General features: G+C 31.5%; 1 protein-coding gene across 4 annotated transcripts in view; it reads right to left on the bottom strand.

Annotated features, from left to right (window-relative positions):
* The window catches only part of LOC124365890 (casein kinase I), a 173,284-nt gene that overhangs the window by 7,109 nt on the left and 144,360 nt on the right, over positions 1 to 21,815 (bottom strand). Inside the window, exons 10-13 of one of the 4 annotated variants that reach the window (XM_046821998.1) lie at positions 20,977 to 21,072; positions 20,193 to 20,264; positions 10,611 to 10,709; positions 7,711 to 7,817 (exon numbers count right to left, since the gene is read on the bottom strand). In XM_046821998.1, coding sequence (XP_046677954.1) covers positions 7,711 to 7,817; positions 10,611 to 10,709; positions 20,193 to 20,264; positions 20,977 to 21,072 — 374 coding nt within the window. Of the gene's footprint in view, positions 1 to 7,706; positions 7,818 to 10,610; positions 10,710 to 20,192; positions 20,265 to 20,976; positions 21,073 to 21,815 lie in introns of those variants that run through there. The other 3 variants (XM_046821999.1, XM_046822001.1, XM_046822000.1) reach the window with 3 other exon arrangements.

Here is a 21,815-nt window from a genome sequence, read left to right as displayed (position 1 = left end):
TCAGGGTAAAATTTTCTACATAATGACTATTTTGAAAATTGTATATAGTGTTTTTCTAAAAAATCTGAATAAGCAAAAGTGTTATGAATTTATTAAAAAAAATTTTTCTTATCAAAGCAGCTAAACTTTTCATACTTAAGGGAAGAATTTTTTATTATTTTATAATAATTTTCTACATTTTGTTATGAAAACTTCGATATACAATGAGTATGACTTTAAAAAATTCACACTTTTTTTATATGCTTACAAAAAATAAATTTTTAACAAGTTTATATAACATAATAATTTGTAATAATTTAAAAACTAGTTCAAAAGACAAAAAAAGTGAGAAGGTTGATAAGTGAAATGTATAATTTTAACAGCCACTGAATCGTTTTTATTTAGTTTAACTCTTTTATTGCCTAGACCTAATGAGATCAGCATTTCAAATATTTATCATTGTGTTACTAAAAATGTTAACATATGGCATTGTACTTAACCCTTTGAACCCCAGATCAAAATATTGATGGTGGGAAAAAACGTACCAAAACCATTTTGACCTAAGAACTACAGAGAATCCCCGGAGCAAAAACAGCTGTATTGCATACTGTTCGTAAAAAATTAATATTTTTGCTATTTTTTATGCTATTGTCTTGTATTACACACCAAAATGTCCAGAATTAAAATTTGTGTACACAGAAAAAGTTTAGTCTGAAGTATAAAAAATTGTTTAACAACATTAAAACATAACTTTAAAAATATAAGTTTACAGATTTTTAGGTAAAAAAATAGATTTTAAGATTTTTTTAATTCAAAAATAAGAAAAATTTTTACTATGGGCACCCACATTTTATTTTTCTAAATTTTAGTTTTATGTATGTACAAAAACAATTATATTGATATCTTTAAAGATAAAGATTTTGCAACCGCGATCTCACTGAGGCCAGTTGGTCATTGTCCGGAGTAGGCCTAGCGGCGGCGTTACCGCGAGAAGTAGATAGCTGACTAAATGGCATTTCTTCGTCATCTGAGTCCGAGATAGTTGGCCTATAGGTAGGATCAACATCAGTGTCATCACTGAAAATTGATGAGACGTCAGACCAATCGTCATCTGATAGGTCAACATCCAGTTGTCTGTCCAATTCACTAGGGTGATTTACAATGTTGTCACTCATTGTTCACAGAACTGATTATTACTATAAGATTAAAACTAAAGAAAAAGTGACTAAAAACAGTCCTCAATTACAACATTTAACTCAATTCACACGCACAAAGACAATATACATAACATTAGACCGCTTTGTAAAACAAATACAGCTGTAGCAACAAAGAGTAATATATTTTTTTGAGCATTGATGTTATTTTAAATACACGATATTACTAACAAAAAATTTTGTATTTTTACTAAAATACTCATAAATATGTATCAATACTCGTAAAATAAGTATTTTACGGTTTCAAATAAATATGTATTAAACGCATATACCATGGCGACGATATTACGTCGCCCAGGGATTCTCGCATCTTCATTGGCGACGATACATTGTCGCCGCGGGGATCTTCGCATATTTTCTCGGCGACGATATTTCGCCTGGGTTCAAAGGATTAATCTCATTTTATACATACAATAAATCAAATAAAAATATATTATCTATCTTGATTAGATTTGTTACAGCTGGGAAAAGCTATTTGCCAAATATGAAAAACAACTTATTTGCAAGTGCAGATTATCAATATTTTTAAAATATTTAAAAAGAAATCTCATTATTGCAGGTACTTACATTTTTTTTAAACTTGGTACGTTTGTTCATATGTATATAACAAACAATTTAAAAAGATGCATACAAATCAATTAAGATCATAAAATTAAAATTGTTGTATTTCAAAATTTTAATATGTTTTATCATTTAAATAAATATTATAAGTTATTGTCTACTTTTCCCCAACATAGTGAAATATATATCATCTCATTATTTAGTGGAACACTACACAAACACCAAAAGAGTGCTTGGCACTGAGAGAGGTGACCTGTCATAAATGCCTGAAACTGGAAGCACCACCCCCACAAAAAGTGCTTGGTGCTCAAAAGGTTAAGCATTTTAATAAAATATTAATTAACAATAATGTCTAATATAAATGTTGATTTATTGTGTAACAGCATGTAACACACATTGTAGTAGAGTTATGTTACTGAGTTGTGAGCACCGCCAACACAGAAAATGTTCCTAGCTGTCTGAGTGCAAAGGGTTAGGTAATGCTATGATGATTCCTTTTCCAGGCCAATTCTTCATAAAAAATTCCTTCTAAATTCTACAATTGGATTACCATCAATAAATTTTTTCCTAATTCATAGAGAAAATTACTTTTTCAAAAATCACGGGTTAACTAAAATTAAAAATACTTAAAATATTTATGTATTTCTTAAAAAAAAAAACACAGTAATACGTTTTTAATACATGGTCCTAGACGAACTCTTTAAGTGCGGGTCACATTTTAAAATGTTGTGACAAAACTTACAGAGAATGTGTATAACATTAAAGAATTTTCTCAATACTTTCAATGCAACTCGGGATTTGATCAATTTATGGCGTCAGCAGAGATGTTAGCAACATTCACAGCTAGAATGTACGTGATGTAATATTCAAACTTGCTTACAACATAAACACTTTAGATTTGCATTATATCTTTGTTTTTGTTCAACTCAGAGAATTTGAAATGTAAAAATAATTTTTAAAATGACAGTGTGAGGTAAAATTGTTTGGTAAAAGTTATTGATCACTGATTTTTTCTTATGAAACATATTATATCATTTAAATGTATTTACATTACTTTAGAATAAATCGTATTTAATCTTTAAAAAATCCTTTTACATACTTGAATTTTAAATAAGCATGTACTTTATTATATTAAATATATGATTTAAGTAATTTAAAAATACTAAACTCATTCACCATTCTAAAAAAACAAGTATTTTAGGGCCAGCACTTAAAATTGATTTTGCTAACGCATAACTTTAGATCTTATTTACACAAAGAAATAGTTGAAAAATATAAATTACGCTCAGTCCACAATCGATTGAAGACTAAGGGATGAAACATTTAGAGTTTGCCAAAGCATAATGTAAAAAACCATTTTGAGTATAAAAAGACGACTTGAATAAAAAATATGTAAACTATTCAAAGTTAAACTTTTAGTTGTATAGATGATGATTAAATAATAAGACCTAATTGATTACTTGTTACTTTAACCTGATTTAATTATGTTCAATTAATATGTCAAATACTTTTTCTAAAAGCATGAAATTAAAGTTACAGAATAATTTGACACGCCAAATATTTTTATATCCCTATAATTCTCGTCTAACTTATTTATTTAATACTAATAATGTTTAGGTTACTGGAAAAAATATTTACAATTTAAGGAAAATTGATTTTTGTTTAAGTCATCTTAAGATCATAAAATATACACAAATATGTTGTGAATCAAGTTTACACCTCTCTCCGATAAAATTCAAATATAAATTTGAACAAATTTTTCAAAAATGGTTTGGCACCAAGAGTCAGCACTTGCAGACAAAATACTTTACATACAGATTTTATTTTACAAAACTTTTCGGCAACATGCCTCATGCCGCACACTAATCTGATCTAATATCTTAGTCACTGCACATGGCATATTCATCCTTTCAGCACAAAAACCATACCTTGACAATACATCAGTACCACAAAACCCTTTACATTTTCACACGCATATTTCCTAGAAAACCCAACAGGCAAATAAGCTGATTATTCCTACAATGTGATAGACAAGTGGAAGAATCATCAATTGGGGAAATTGTCAGAACTCTTAGTTACATTTGAGTACTTTTACTGAACGTTGACTGAATGACAAATCTTATTTAAACGAATTTGACACCAAGCAATAGTGTCTTTGGTGGAAACTCCAAAACTATACGAGAAGAATATGTCTTAATTACAGTCTTTTAAAAAGATTTTTTTTTAATTTTTAGGATGCAAGAATTTGGATAAGAGTTGGTTGAAAGACAAGATCTGTTGACATCGTTACAGTGTTAATAGACAGCAATATACAGTTCCTGACTGTAAGAGGTTGCATAAATTTGCACGAAGTGAATACATTTTAAGTACCCAATCTGACTACAGTGTGGTATGACCAAAAAAGATTCTACGTACCTGAAATGATCTCTGGTGTAGGAACAAATTTTGTGTACATTCTAATGAACGAAAAAAAAAAAAAAACTAACTGATTTCCAACACCAAACTAACTGACTATAGGATTCAAACATATCCCAGATACCTGAGCTGATTATGGCACCTCCGCAAAACCTACTTAACTATCTCTCATAAATAAACCAACTGCAGTACTTTTGGATATCACCCATCTAGTTTTGATTACTGTGGATTCTATTAATTTCCACATTGATGTTTGACTTTTTATTAAATCCAAAAAGAGTTACACGAAGAAAAAAATTCAAACTGGTGTGCGATGTCAACATATCTTGTATTTCTTTACAAACAAACTGTCATAAATTTGGAAACAATTTTATAGTTTAAGTAATTTATTTTACACACATTCTACGCACTGATATTTACCACATGACAAAGACTTAATGTGCAGGGATCACTTAGTCAACAAAAAACCTTCTTGTCTTAAGTTTAATAAAACAAATGTTTAAGTTGGATTACACATAAAATTAATTTGAAAAATTTTGATTGAATGCATTACTGTGGTGTATAAAATACTGTCCATAATTACATTATATTAAATTTTTGTCATTTATTTAAGAATTAGGCGTCTGTAAACTATGTAATAAGCATTTTTGACCAACAAAATTAAAATAAATGTAAGCTTGCATAAAAATACTTAAATAATAATAATTCGCCTATCTTAAATTAAAGCTGAAAGAAGGCTGTAAAACGTAAGCCCTAAAACAATCAAAATGGCAGTTGAACTTTCTGCAGCTTAGCGTTAGTTGTACAGGAGGTTAAACAGCATCTGTTTCAACAAAAATATATTTATTTTTCTTTTACTTTTGTTACTTTAAAATATGTATTGACTGTATTTTTTATTATAAAGTTATTCATCACACAATATTAATTTTATAATGATTTTAATTTTTAAAGGAAATAAGAACAGAATAATATTAACGATTGAAATAAACCACATATCTATATAGTATTATTGTTTAATGTTAGTAATTATAAATTTGCATTGACAGTAAATTAATTCAATATTATTCATCGAGTTAAAAGGTTCCAAATGGAGTTTAATAGTGTATTGTAAGTATTATTAGTAACATTTCCTATATGTACAGAGTAAAAAATTAAATATTTTGTTTAATAAGTCCGGGTTTGATGGTTTCTTTTACAAACAGTAAATTCTTTATAAAAGTGAAATAGTTGTGGGTTTTAATTAAGTTGGTCAGAAAATGTTAACAGAGTTCATAGAAAAGTTTCAATAAATGACAAAATTAGGTTAAATAGTTTTTTCTTTAATCATTTTACTATCGCCATATGATGCTGATATCCCTCCTCACTATTCTAGGACTGTACGCCATGCACAAGCAACAGCGCTTTCTTACTACGACAGACTCAGGGCATGACTCGCAGCAACAGCGACCAGCAACTGCCAGTCTCGGCGACGCTAGACTCGGGCGTAGAGTCAGAGCTATACTCCGAGCTTCGGCACACAAAATGCCCTTACTAACTTGATATGAGCTAATGCACGTTTAAACATAAAAATTTAACAACTTACGACCTATGTCACATCAAACATTTGTTTAACCTTACAAAAAAGCATGGTTTAGTGAAGCATGAAGGCACAGTATCAAACAACACAGCAAAAGAGGCTCAGCTGGTTTTAGATTAGAATCCTCAATTTATTATTATGAACATTAGAAGCAGACCCATATACTTAGTTTGACAGGGCACACAGGTTAGCAGCTCATCTGTTCTCTACTTAAAAGTGGAGACTCAGATACAGAGATGACAAATAGCGCCCTTCAAAGAAAATTCACTGCAAAACTGATTTTAATTTTTTTTTTTTTTAAACAAAAGCCAATAACTTCAGTTATAAACTAAAACTAAACAGTCTAAATATCATGAGAAATCTTAAAAACAGTGATTTTTTTTTGACTTTGTAAAGAATAATAATATGCAAGAAAATAAAAACATACCAAAATAATAAAAGTTAACATTAGCAATTATATTGTATATATAATATGTTGTACAAGAACTACAAACTATAAAACAGTAACGACAACTCAAAACTTAATACAACCCAAAAAATAAATCTTACTATAGAATAATTAATATTCACTTAAAACTTCCAAGAATAGTATTGTAATTAACTTATTGTCAATGCAAAATGAAATACACCAAAGTATTTTACTTGTGATAAATTATTATATACACAATTTTAGTGTTTTTATAAAAAAAATTGACATAAAATACCAACAGTTCGATAAACTACACCAGTATCGGTGTGTGATATCTATTGTTGGTAGCCATCCACCATAACTCACAATGGCCTGTTGTTATCTGATAATAACAAACCATTAGTTCCACACTGCTGTACCTGAAATCGACTTGTTAGACAATCACAAATACATACAATGGATGATGTATCGATTAAAACACACTTTAAAACATTCCATTTGACGGACTTGACATCGGTTACTGAATGGACAATGGGTGCAACATAGTGAGCCAATGTAGAATCAAGCAGGTCCAAATATGTTTATCGACAAAATCTGCGTCTGTCTGACTAACAGTCTTTTTGTGGCGAAGGCATATTTGAAACTCAAAACACCAGTAGTACCAACTGGCTCTTTTGCAGTCTCATACACACCAAACTGGTGATACTGGATTTATAGTTTGAACGATATCAAAAGTAACTCGATATGCAAAATGTACGACCATAATGTATTTTTGATTGTGAATTTCTGTTCAAAATCATTACTATTTGCATATTTGGAAAAAATAAAGAACTTATGTAGTCCAGTCCTGGTTCAGTGATAAGTTTTCATTTTTTGGATGGTTAATATTGAATTTGTATTTTAAAACATTACCTTTCTATCCTTTTTGAAAAGGATAGTTTGGAATTTTCGAAGTGCAGTGTTCTATTTTTGTTACCAAATAAAAATGTAAATATAAAAAATCCTAATATCCTCTCAAACTTATTAGTTTGATTCTTCATTTGGATTAATAATATCACCACTCAGGTGTTTGGTTATGAAACAAAACACCTTATATTTATAATTAATTAATTTTACTATTCTACATTGTTACTAAACAGAATTATGTGTTGTTGATAAAATCACCTGACATTTGTAACTCAATATCTTTGATTGAAACAGATCCCAGAGAGAAAATATATAGTAATAACCAAAATAATAAATAAGAATTACACAGCTTATAGTAGTCAACCAAAGTTGGAAGCCTCCGAATCAAGGACACAGAATGTAGGCTATACTTAGACTGAAGATTCCCTTGCAGGTATGAGGGGTATCCACTTGATTTCAACAAACTAATATCTAGAAAACTAAATTTAGTTTATATTGTAAAAAGTGTACGGTCCATACACTCAATAAAAGAAATCACTGTGGACAGAAAACAAAAGTGATTCCATTTTAAAACATGGTCAATTAAATAATGTACCAGTTGTTTAACAAAGCGTAGGCACCCAGCATTGTAACATAAACGGTATACTCACTTGGTCTCGTCCACGATCTCGACCTCAGTCTGCTGCGTGATGGGAGTGTTGGAGTGTCCTGCCGTTGGGTCATCGTTGGCCAACTCTCCGTTCGTTGAGCTCACAACCTAAAATCAGTTTTGTCGTCACAATAACTGGTCCACTTCTGCCATGAACTAAACACTTTCAATAAAGTTTGAGAATAAAATATTTCAGATTTATCCAATAAATTATACATGATCCTAACCAATGATTCAATAAACTGATTCGTCACAACAGTTGTGAATGTGCAGTCTCTTCCACCACCAGTTAATACAAAAGAAGATTTTTGTCTTTGTGCGTGTCCATCTCTATACATGATACCATTTGAATCAGTTTAACTTGCAGGGTTGAAATTTGATTTGAAACGCCATCTCTAATATTGAAATTGAAATTGAAAAAAGTAGACATTAATCCATGCAAGACGTTCTCGGGCTAAAGATGTTGTTCCTTGTGTGGCGAACGCGGAACTTCCTACATTCCGTATCTATCACTCTATTACACTATATTCTATCATACAACAATAACTGTACAATTTTTTAATTTCCTCACAGTATGCTGGTGTAATACACTATATTCTATCATACAACAATAACTGTACAATTTTTTAATTTCCTCACAGTATGCTGGTGTAAATTAAAGTTAGAGGATTTAAAGGTACACATTATATTAAAAAACCCATGTTATTAGAGAGTACACCTCTTTTCGGAAGGAAGTAAATCAATTTCATGAAAATTTTTTACTAATCTGTTGTTTCAATTAGCAAAATTGTAATTTGTTGTTTATTAATGAACAAATTTCAATTGAGCTGAATTACGATCCTCGTAAGTAACCTAATCTTACTGGAACCTTTACACTTCCAGCAGACTCAGTTGGCCTCTGATAATATAAATCCTTACCATTACGCTATCACACATACTACCATTATTGCTGTATATTACTGACTTGAACCATGGCATACAGACACTAAATGTATTGAAATAGCTCAATTACATGTGTTATTGTCATGAAAAAAGTCTAAACACATCATAAATGTAACATGTTAAAATAGAGGCAAGCAAATAGGCCTATACGTTTGAATATTTGCCAGTGTAAAGAATCAATCTCATTAAGTTGACACTGAGTTAACCTACTGGCAAAACTGTAAAACATATTCCAGTATTTAAATGCTAATCTTAGTTTATATAAATGCATTCAGTCGTAACTCCATAATCTGGTCTTTATCTTGTCCTGCTTACGACATACGATTTGCAACCGAGTACTGTCATCAGACATTTAGTAACATACATCTATCAGTGTATAATGATGATTTTGGAAAGTTTTCTTTAGTAACAATGAAAGTTTGAACACCTCTAACACAACCCACAACCCTAACCAACCACAGCCTGAAAGAAAACTCAGTCATGCATTAAACACCATTTCCCATTTCCCCACATTTTTAGTGCAAAGCAGGCTGACCTAAAATTATAATAATGTTAGTACAGTTTAAAAGGTCCTTTCGTGTAACTTTCAATACCTATAGCAATTTCTGTAGTTCCTAGGAAGATGCAGCATACTGCAATAACCAGAAATTGTAATATACTTTATAACAATAGACTGAACTCTACTTCAACCTAATGAACAACCTGTTACAAGTAATGTATTTATACTAATCTAAGATGAGTGAACCAGACCCCAGAAAACAACTACAGAAGCAGTTTTAACTATTAATTACAGCAAATGAACTGCAACTAAATATGTGAACAAAAAAGCAATAATTAACAGCTGAAAGAAATAGAATGAAGTAAAAATCCGAACCTTATGTGCCTTGGAACAAGCTAAATGATTGAATGAGGTGTGCAAATAATCCACAAGTCCAACCAAACTCTGTCTTACACATAAAATATAAATAAAAAGGACTTTCACTATAAATTATTTAAAAAAATTAAACCAAGGCTTAATTGATTCTGTGTACTACAGTATAATAATGTCAAGTGGGCTCCAACTAAAGGTTATTAAAACAAGAAAATGTCATAACAAAATCTACATTTTTTAAAATTTCTATTTCATACTCTAGAAGTGACACACACAGAAGCATGGCATTGTCACCCTTTCATGTATTTTATTAAATAAAATATATTTCAAACACATCAAATGATCCAAGTACATAATTATATACATTGTTTTACTCGTAAAGTAACACAAAAACTATTTTTCATTATCTTTTCCATTTACTGTATAGTAATTTTACTACAAAATATAACTACAAAAATGTTACACAGATTAAAATTTAGACGTGTTACAGTAGTTTTTTTTTTTGTAGTTGGTAAAAGATTTAATATCTTCATATACTAATGAGGACTTTTTTTTCTAATTTATATATTCAGACGTCGGAAACAAAAGAGTTAATATTAACTATTCACCGACATTTTTGTTTATATATATATATATATATATTTGCTACTACTGATTAATCAAAATTTTAAAACAGTATGTTTCACACAAAAAATGCTGATAATTAAACGTAAAGAACTATTTTCTACAAAGAACTAAAAGGAACTAAAAGAGAAAATAACTAAAAATAGACAAAATTGTTTAGTTAGTATCTAGGTGACTAGGGAAAATAGTCTCAGAACTAAGTGAGTGTTTCAACATTAATGACTGTTGATGATGATTGCACATTTGCCTCTTTGAAAATATTCAAAATTATTAATTTACAAAATTTTAAACAGTTCATAAATAATTATACATTTTTTGGGAAAAAATGTTGTGACTTATAACATAAAAACAGCAAATTGGTCAAACATTTATGTATACAGTACATCAACAGTTCTGAGAGTACAAGCAAGCAGAGTTTGGTAGGACATGTTTGTGTGCGAGTGCATGTCTGTGCGTGATCTGACCTGTACAGAGCCGTGTCTGTCAGCAGGGGTGAGGTTGCCGAGAGTGTGGGAGGGCTGCTTCGAGACGTCAGACCAGACGGCCATACCTTTCACCCTTTCCTGCAACACACTCCTACGGTCACACTTTTCCACAAGTCTAAGGTTCTAGGTGCAACCACGAGAAACCTATTTATAATCAAAACACAGATTCCAAACATGTCCCGTACTGTAGTTTATAGTGGATACTACTCCTTAGTTACTTTTTTCTTAGACATTCCTTGAGTATCATATCCTTTGACACATCATAGACAGTCATTACTCCTAAATAATACCACCAAACAAACTAACACTGGCTTAAGATTAAAAAATCCAACAACTGCATAATATGGTTCTCAATAATTCTTTATTTCTTGACAAATTTGTTAATATAAAGTATTAACATAATTGGTCAATGCTGCACTAAAAAACTGTGTGGAATGTTGTTAGTCTGCATACAACTAAGCTTCAGTACAAAATGAATGCTGTTACAATTATTATGTTTAAGAAGTGGAAAATAGGACACAGTGGTGATATATCTGCTTGGAACTAAATTAGATTTCTTGCACCAAAATAAATAGTGTAAGAGGTGTACAATTAACATTTTCTTCATTAAATTATTTTGTAACAAACTTGTTACACCTGTATGTCACACTGAGCTGTGAAAATGTGAAATGATATCATGTAAGAAATACATTATGAGCAGTAACTGCAAGAATCTCAAATACAGTAAAAAATATTATAACATCGTTACCAAAGTCCTTGAAGAGGTATGAAGTTCTAAAATCGTTTAGAGATTAAACAAAGCATTATCAGTCTTGAGTGCTGCAGTACTTATTTAGTATGTGATACAAAATATTGCCGACATTTACACAATAAACAATCAGTATTTTATTATTATTTCATATAATACGTATCAAACTATCAATTGTGCCTGATTTTTCTCTTTCACTATCTCCAGTCACTTATCACACTCAGTTTGCTGACAGTTGTCACTCGCTGCAGCTACTGCACAGTTGCATTGGTTAGGTTCTGCAAAGTTTGCGTGTTTACAGTAAAACTGTTTGCATTACTGTTGTTTTATCATGTTCAGTAAAACATTATTAGTAACAATATAAACATTAACTTTTTTTGTTATTTATGTGTTTACTTACTTTAATTTAGAGTTGAGATTATGGTGAAATAAGAGCATAAATACAAACTAAACTCTTGATTTACCATATTTGAAACATTATTTTGCATTCTTGAAATAACTAGTTTATGATAGGTTTAAATAACATTTTATCTGTACATAAAATATGACAATTACAATAATTTGTAAAGTCTAAAAAAACCTTGATGTAGTATTTTGTATGGATTGTGATTTCATATCAAACAATAACATAAAATAATGTATTATAAATCATTTGTATTAGGTTTTTTATGTTCTTTTCTAAGGCATAAGTAAACAATACTGTGCATATAAAATTTTACTACTGACCTAAAATAAAGTTTTTTTCACTTTTGTTTAGAGCAGATATATTAATTGTTACACCAGAGAGGATAGAACAATACTGTTACATATCACATTCCTTATTTAATGAAGAATGAATAAAAAGAGTATCAAAATTGGTTGATTATATTTTTATGTCTTTTTTCTGAAGCTTGCAAAACTTAAAGAAATTGAACAACAATTTATGCACATGACATAGAAAAATGGCTCAAGGCATTGACTTTTACTATAATAAAACTATTCAGTCAATGAATTTATTAACAAAATATTATTCCAATAAAATATAATACTAGGGATTCTTATTAGTTTCTTTTAATAACAGATATTTATATTTTAAAGTAATTAATCAAGAAATTAACACCAGACTTCTTATATTTAGATTCTATTTAACAGTTTTTTTTTGTTCAATACATGGTGTTTTTTTTTTATTTATGGATGAGATACAGAAAAAAGTAATCAGTTCACAAACGTGTTCCTTTTTGTTTCCAAAAATTGAGAATTAACTTACAATAATCACTTTCCATACTCAATTCATCTCTAGTACCATGCAAAATACTTAGCACAAGAAGGACGAAAACCAGAACATTGTGCCGTATATGAAAAAAATATATAACAACATTAAATTATAGAATAATAAGATTAAACTCCTGTACCTGGCTATGATCAGAGCCATCTTTAGTTTACACCATAATACACAATGTTTTAGGTTATTAGTGATGTGTCACACTTCACTATGTATAACTTTACATTCTATTGTTCTTGTGGATGGTAATATGAGAGTAATATGTTTCATTACTGTTAGGTTACTATGTATCTTAAGCCATTGCTATAGCAGACTTATAGTAGAAATTTCCATTCAAGATCGTGTTGTGCCTTTTGTTATTATTGTTGAGCTGGGCCTGCATATTCAGTTACGGTTATGTTGTACCACATGTTTGGTTTGTTGTGTTGATTTTTTGTTTAGTTTTCGTAACTGCTTCTAAGAAGTCCTTAAAAAATCACCATTGCAAAAATTACTTACATTTCAGAGTAATCGCACAGCCCTCCCTAACATATATTTATAAATGTAAAATTAACCTAAAAAATTTAATTCATAAAAAAAGTTCATCTTGATAATCATAGATACATTAAACCAAAATATATTTATCAAGAAATTTGATAATTTAAAATATAAAAATTGACAAAAAATGTTGAGATACAGTCACAACTTACCAGATTTGTTATTGTATGTTTTAAAAATAACAACTTTAAAACACAGAAAAACACTACTGAGGTCTACAAAATCTTCTAAATTACCCAAATAAAGTCCAGTACCATTTTGGTGGCTGAAAAATTACACAAGTATCCCGGATATAATTTTTTTATCTGCTAAGTGTGAGAAGGATAAAAGAGTGAAAATTTGATAATTACAATCAAAACTCTAAACTGAAATTGATCTTAAAAATGCAAAACTGACAACTGAAAACCACCAAGATTCAGTATGAATTTCTAAGTGAGATAAAAAAAATCACTATTAAAATCAATAATAAAAACAATAACAGGCAACATTTCCACAACAAAACATTGTTAACATACGACATATGCTACAACAGAGCTATTGGAACACAACTATCCCCAATGCTACAGAGACGTGTCCAGCTCGCTATAGGAAATACCTAAAAGCGATATGTACAAGCCAACAGGGGATATTCAATCTGACCTCAAATATCAGCATCGTTTCGTCATCAAAGTCAAAATCAATATCGTCGTCCTATCAAAACACACAACAACCATCATATATGTAATAAGAGTTCCAGAATGTGTTTTGAGTTACACTGAATGAGTTCTACACAGGTATGAAGAGTAGAACACTATAACATTTGTTTAATTTTAGTTACTACAAAATCCTTCAAATAACAAGTTAATTAACACTTTATTGGCTTTTCTGGACAATCAAAGACTAATAAGACATGTTTAAAAGTTCCACACACATACAACAAAAACAGATAAATGTCAGGTTAAGAAGATAACAGTAATCAACTATATATACAGCCTGTGAGATTCTATGCAACCCCTGAGAAGTGTAATAGGAGACATGGAGTAAGTGATACACATGTTGCTTACACGTCACAATTATTTAAGCATATCTAATTAATCTGCACCTTTCCAGAAACTGTTTTATGACTTCCATTGAAAACGATACATTAAATTTAGCAACCCTTTGCTTAATAACACTCTATATCATTTCCATAGTAATAAGAGTTCAGGATAGTACAAGGGCAAACGTAGAGCTAAATTACTGTATTCAGCCAAAATTGTATCTATGCTATACATTTTTAATTTAAGTTTTTGGAGTTTAATTAAACTATAAAATATACTGGTTTTAATCTAGTTGTCGGCAAGGTTATACTCCTGTCTGTTAGCTATTTTATCATACCACCTTTTCTCAAATTGGATATTGGTACTCCAAGAATTTCAACATTATGGTGTTTGGGGTTAACAACAACTGAATATTCATATCTTTTTTTGTAATCATCTGTTTGTTTACCTAATTCAAATGTTAGCAAGCAATACCACGTTCCTAGTGTGATTTTTTTTAAATCTACTCTTTTCTTGCAAATTAATTCTTTTAACCAATATTTTCCAGTAAATCTTCAGTAGTATTTTCATGTAATAATCACTTTCTTTAAAAATTTATTTCGGTGAGAAATTCATTACTTTTAACACGTTCCATGTGGGTACAGTAGTCTATACAACTTGCTCAGTGCAAGCCCAGCTTTCACAGAGACAGTTCAAATTCAGTGAGCATGGTGTGTGGATTGGAGTCGACCTTGGCTTGGGAGTTCATTTCTATTTACTACGTTTTTGACATGTGCAAGTAACATGCATTTTGTTTGCAGTTTATTTAGGTGTAGTTTTAGAGTAATATTGTATTATACTAGTTTTGTATCGTATTTCATGTGTGCTAATTGTGAATCTGAAAACAGTGCACCTGAGCTCTTCATAGGCTAATGTACCAATGTTCTAAAGAAATTTCCTTTCAAAAGAAACACTGGATTACACAAAAAAAAACTAGTAGATGTACCAGGTAAATTTGCATCAAAATAAACAAATATGCCTTGGAACTTGTTCAGAACAAAACACAAAAGTGGACAACATCTGCATAATCTCATGTTAAAAGAAGGAACGAGATTGAAGTAGCGAAGTTGAAAACTTTTATTGGTCTATTGTTGCATACTGGTTCTATTCATCTCAACGAACTTCAGGATCACTGGAAACAAGTAGGTTAAGCATGTTGATCATACAACCATAAAATTAGATAAATGAAGATAAATTATCCTTTTTAACACATAGAGTGCGGCGCGGTCACCGGTGACCGCCAAATACCCTCGCTAGAGTGCGCGGCGGTCACCGGCGACCCGCGCGCAACCGCTCTCTGTTTGTAGTTTCAGTGTGGTTCAGCCACTCGTTTGAGTGGGTGGAAACTACGTCGCTTCTCAGTTAGACATCGGGTCGTGTCAGTGGACGTATTAGTTTCGGTTTCGGGCATAGTGCGGTGCGGTCACCGGCGACCGCCGTTTCTTTTCTTTTTCTCTTTGAAATAGTGAAGTGTTGAGTGCTTAGTGAGTGTAAATATAGTTCTTAGAATTGTTTACTTCATTGAAAATGGATCTTCCTGGAACTTCGACACAAAGTGGTGCACACTGTGCCGACGACAGTGACGATGAAGTGCCTCTCGCAAACCAAAATGTGGATCCTATTCAGAATTTAGTGGATGGTGATTCTGATGATCTGTCAAGTGAATCCTCTGATGTGTCTTATAGTTCCGATGATGACCTAGACATTGGCACAGCCCCCCTGTATGGGCTTTGACAACTTCCGGATTGAGACCCATTACTTTTGTCCGCCTGTCTGGACTTCTAGTACCTTGTCCTGGCCAAGGTAAACCAATAGATTAATTTTAGGCTCTTGCTTGATGACATTTTCTTAGAAAACGTAATCAAGTTTTCAAATGCCTATGCCTTTGAAGTGTTCAAAAAACCAGATCTGACACCAAATTCTCGAATAAAACAAATGGAAAGACATTACAATGGGACGAGTTATTGCACTTTATCGGACTTCTCTTGCACACTGGAACAATTCGACTAAATCGTCTCCAGGACTATTGGAAGACTGATAAGCTGTTTAGTTTACAAGTTTTCCGCCATGTGATGTCAAGGGATAGATTTTTGAATATTCTACGATGTTTGTATTTTCACAATCCTAACCACCAGGAAGAAACTAGTATGGATATAAAATCAAATTTGTTGTTGGTCATTTTAATAACAAAATGAATGACATTTACTATCCACAAAAGGAACTTTCTTTAGATGAGGCGATGATTCTTTGGCGAGGCCGTCTACATTTTCGCCAGTACATAAAAGGAAAGAGCGCCATAAGTATGGTGTGAAGTTGTACTCACTGACAGAACACTCTGGACTGATTCTAAAATTTCACGTGATATGGTGGCTCATCAGATTTGGAAGTAGGGGGGAAAGGTCACACAGAGAAGGTTGTTTTGTATTTGTTACAGGAAAAATTAAATAATGGCCACTCCATTTTCATGGATAACTTTTACAATAGTTACTTGCTAGGCCTCAAAACTCCTTGCACGGAATACCTATTGCACCGGGACTTTGCCGCCTCGATAGGAAAAAAATGTCCCAAATGACATACAGAGTGCTAAACTCAAAAGAGGTGAAACAGTGGCACGATATGGGAACAGCGTAATGATCGGTAAGTGGCGTGACAAAACGTGTTGTGACCTATATAAGCACCGAATTTGAAAATGAAATGGTGGACTTTATTACCAAACATAAAACTACTTTGAAAAAGCCACTTCCCATCATACAGTATAACGCGTACATGAGTGGTGTGGATAGGGCTGACCAGTTACTGTCTTATTATCCCTGTGAAAGAAAGACAATGCGCTGGTATAAGAAAATCTTCATCCACATCCTACAAATGATGCTTCTAAATGCACACAACCTACACAACAAATACCAGCGAAAAATAAAACTTCTATGAGTTCAGACTTGAAGTCATTCGATCACTTTTGCCACCCTCTGGACGTTGCTGTTGAAGAGCCCGGTCAAAAACGAGCGCGACTTGGGATGCATCAAATTCAAAAAATTGAAGGCCGAACTGCAGCGAACAGAATTCAAAGAAAAAACTGTCCGAATCTGTTGTCAGACCACACGCAATAAGAAAACACCTTGGTTCTGTGCAACTTGTCCAGATAAGCCTGGCCTGTGCTTTCGGCGCTTGCTTCGAAAAGTATCATGAATAAAAAACTAAACCTGTGTAAATAGTGTAAATAAGTAAAACTTTTAGTTGAATAAATACTGAAGACAATATAGGTTAGATTATTGTACATACTACGGACAGTTTCAAACATAGTGTTGGAGTTATACTCGGTGTGTAGCGGTCGGGACCATGCTGTGACGCTGGCGCAATACATAGTGGCGTACGTGGGATGCGGTGCGGTCAACCGGTGACCGTGGATTTTCAAAATTGAAAAAACCTCCAAAAAACTGACGGGAGCCCGATTTCAACCACCATTCCTTCATAACACCCACCAAAACGTAAGTTTATATGCAATAATATTTTTTCAGTTATCTGGTAAGTTTTTAAATATTTTTACCGCAGTCAATGTGTTAAGGAGTTGACGCTAAATGAAGCTATGGTGAAAGCCATAAATAAAGTAACCAAGTCATACTCTCACTGAGCCTTTTTGACTAACATATTTTAAATTTCCTCAGGCAAAGATAGGGATTTTCCGGAAAAGGTCACATAATTTTTATGGATAACTTTTATGACAGTTTTGAATTAGCATCCAAGCTACTTTCTGATCTAACCTTATTGCACTGGAACTTTGAGAGCAGATAGCAAGCATAACCTTGTACCTTGCGATGGTACAAGAAAGTATTTATTCATGTAGAGAAAATGATCACTACCAAAGCTATGCAATTGACAAAAAACTGTCCTTACATGATTTTAGAACAAGTATGATTGAGAGTATTTTACCTCCAAAGAAGCAAGCTCCTCTTACTACTCCACAACAAAACCCAATCCACAAGTTTATTCAAAATGATGAACGGGATAGGAAGGGTGACAGAAAATGAAAAGATTGTTGAGTATGCTACAAAACTGAAAAAATGATGAAGATGACAACATACATTTCTTCTGCTTGTCCAAGAAAACCAGGACTTTGTGCTGTCGTTTTGACAAGTACCACAAAGACCAGCAATATACCAAAGAACTCAAGACCATGTAAACTTGTATTTAGTTTTATTTATGTTGATTTTAAAGTGTAGAAATGAAATAGATTTATAACTGAAGTTCTTTACATTTGTGACTCGCATTTTTAGACACACTATGTATGACAAAATTCTAGTGCGTTCCAACCATGAGTACTCAAGTCAATATTTGACGTTATCTACATAACCATTTTCAATGACATACATCATTATTTGTGTATACGCTGTCTCAACAGAAATTTTTAAAACAGATCACATTCACCACAAACTTAGTGAAATTCATTTACTATTGTCCTAATAACACCTATGTTCTACAATAAATAAAACATATCTACAGTATTGTTTGAATTAATGTGAACTAAGGTCAAAATTTAGTTTTTATACATTGGCGCATTGTTGTGCATATTCTGTCAGCTGGTTTATTAAAGAAATCAACGTAACCACAAAACCTTATTGACATATTGATCTAAACAAGTGCTTTGTGTAACATTGGTATAATTATATCTTAGGTTATGTATGCAAATTTGGGTTCTTTTCATTGATTTTGTGAAAAAACTATGCATCAGGTTTAGCTGTTTATTGATATGGATATCACACCTAGGAAAATAAATAGGATCACAACACTAAGTGAGTATCTCATGTAAGTGTACCTAAATGTAGCTTTGCCCTAAATAAATCATAATTACAAATTAATTCTGCTTGTTCACATTAATTTGCACAATACTATAAATCTGTCATCAGTTTGTTTCCGATTATGATTCTCTTCTGGGGTGATAAGGTTTAACCGTAGTCTATTCACAGTGTTCTAAGTAATATGGATAACCTTTGAAGAATAATGTAGATCACATAAGAAGTTAGTTCTCCCTAGTCCATTTTAAAATTGAATCCATTTTTCACAGTTTAAACACATTTTGTTTATGTTTGGAATTATAAAAGAGGTATTCTATTTAACCATCCACTTAAAAAATAATTCAACACAGAAAAAGAATACAATCTTGATTTCTTATACATTTATTTTATTTTGATGGTGTATGTATAAAATTTAATTTTTGTGCGTAATTATAATAGCTTGCACTAATTGTTTCATGGACTTTAAATACCAACACAGTTCGTAAAACCGGTTCCAAGAATCTGACGTATTTAACTTTATTCACCTTGTTAAATCAAAGCTCTGTATTTTGAACCACTTGTTAATTTAAAGCTAGACTGTTCAGAATTCTCAAACAACATACATTATAGTTTGAATCCTGCTCAATAGTTTCCATTGTAACTACCGTCTGTTCCTAGTCACGAATCTTTACCCAGCCCAGAAATATTTTCTGAGATTCTCTTACAGATAAAAAAGACCTTAATTTGGAAATAAAAGGTTCAACAATAAAATGCTTTATTTTTGGCTACTCACAATGGTCCATAGGTGTGAAGGGAATTTTTTATTGGCCACTTTTAGTGGTTTTATGATCTAAAAGGTAAGTATCGTACATGGTAAAAACAGTTAAAAGGTGGCAAAATACTTCTTAAGTAAAAGGTTACTAAAGTTAGGTTTTCTGATAAAAGTACAGATTTAAAAATTCAAGTTCTCAAACATGATATTATTAGTCTGAGATAAGATTTAAGTACTCGATTAGTCAGAGCATTTTTGTGCACAAATCATTTCCCAGGACGGTTTCCTGACAATACTTGGACAACTCCTTGTAATCTTGTATTCTTCTTTTTGACAGCGCTCATGTGCTAACAAGAATCAAATGGCTTAAAACGTAACTCTGATACACAAAGCGAGGATATGTATGATAAACTGACCTTGGCGGCAGTGGCAGGCATTTTGTGGACAAATACCTCCTGGTTGGTTTGCAGAGACCCCACTGGCGTTGACTGAAACAAAAAAGTTATGATGTAGCGTAATTACAATGTTGCAATTGTAATTTTTGTAAAATAATTAATATAGACAACAGTGATAAAAGAATTATATTATGATGGAGGATATCACCAGTCTATTTTGAACCTACATCACCTTTTGGTCTGATAGGGGGTACCAACAAAATCAACCACCCGTTGTTGAAGGTCCTAATAAAAATGAATATCTGTTTTCCCCCCTTACATTTAAATTTAATAGAATAAAAATTAAAAGAAATCATAAGAAAATGTATTTTGAAAGGAGAATATACTATAAAATTTATAAAGCAACAAGAATGATTTGTTATTTAGTGTATGTTACACAAAAAGTGTAGTCAAGGTGTCTGTAACGTTGAAACGATGCAATCTGTTTTGAGCTTCTTTGTTGCCGACCTGTTATGGATCTCTTCAGATGGATGCTGACTCCAGATTCTAGGAGTTAAGTCTTTGACAGTGTCGGATCTCAGCCACTGCACCAAGTGTAAGGTGAACAGGAGCTGAACTCAACACTCACGTAGTAAGTGTACATTGTAATAACAGTGATCTCCCATTTATCCTTTCTTACAAGAGGACTTTTGACAACGTTTTCTTTGATAATACATTTATTGACCAATTAATTGCATATAATAAAAATTGAGTTTACAAAAATTGATTAAAAAATTCCATGTGCTTACTTTAAATTGAAACTTACCCCCTTGTTTATAACCAGAGGTTCCAGGAAGGGATTAAGTAGAGGAAGGAAGGATAAGCGCTGGTGTTTATGGATCTTATGCGTTTCACTGACAAACTGTACAACAAATACCAAAAAGTGACTGTGTTCAATAACAAACTTTTCTGCATTGACTAAAACAAATAAAAAATGTTAAATACTAACAGAAAATAATTAATATTTTATTATCTAATTTTATTCTTTAATCAAGATTATTTATGATGCACTTTTTAAATTACCTTAATAACTTAAAGGACCAATTAATTCAATTATAATTCTTAGAAAGTAAAATAAATTTCTATAGAAAATTATAAAACTAAATCCTGTAAATGGTTTTCTTTGCCACACTTCTTAACAATTTCCCTGTAATGGGGTACAAACAACTTTTTGAATATAAGAACTCCAAAATAATGTTTTTTTACGCAACTATGTTAGTTTTCAAAATCATAAAAAATTAATTGTTAAAAGATAATTTGATACAGTGATAGAATACTACTCCACTTGATAATTTTATACTTTTTTCTGAATATTTAACAACAAATAGGTTTTATTTAATTTACAATAACTTATGTGTTGGCTCAAACTATATTTAATAAACATTTAGATGAATATTTTGATGCTTTGAGAGAGCAGGAGGTTAGGGTATTAAACTTGGGGTGGAGATTGGGCATGATATATCTAATAAATGTTGTAATTAAAAAAAAACCTGTCACAAAAGGAACAAGTTTTAATTATTTATGTAATCCTAAAACAAATAGGTCTGGGAGTATGTTTGATCAATAAAGCTTTTGTTTTTTTACAAATAAAGAAATTTTTAACCA

Source organism: Homalodisca vitripennis, chromosome 7 (assembly GCF_021130785.1).
Source record: "Homalodisca vitripennis isolate AUS2020 chromosome 7, UT_GWSS_2.1, whole genome shotgun sequence".
NCBI classification, from domain to species: domain Eukaryota; kingdom Metazoa; phylum Arthropoda; class Insecta; order Hemiptera; family Cicadellidae; genus Homalodisca; species Homalodisca vitripennis.
The sequence above is the reverse complement of the archived record's forward strand: the minus strand, read 5'-3'. Positions and strand labels throughout refer to the sequence as shown.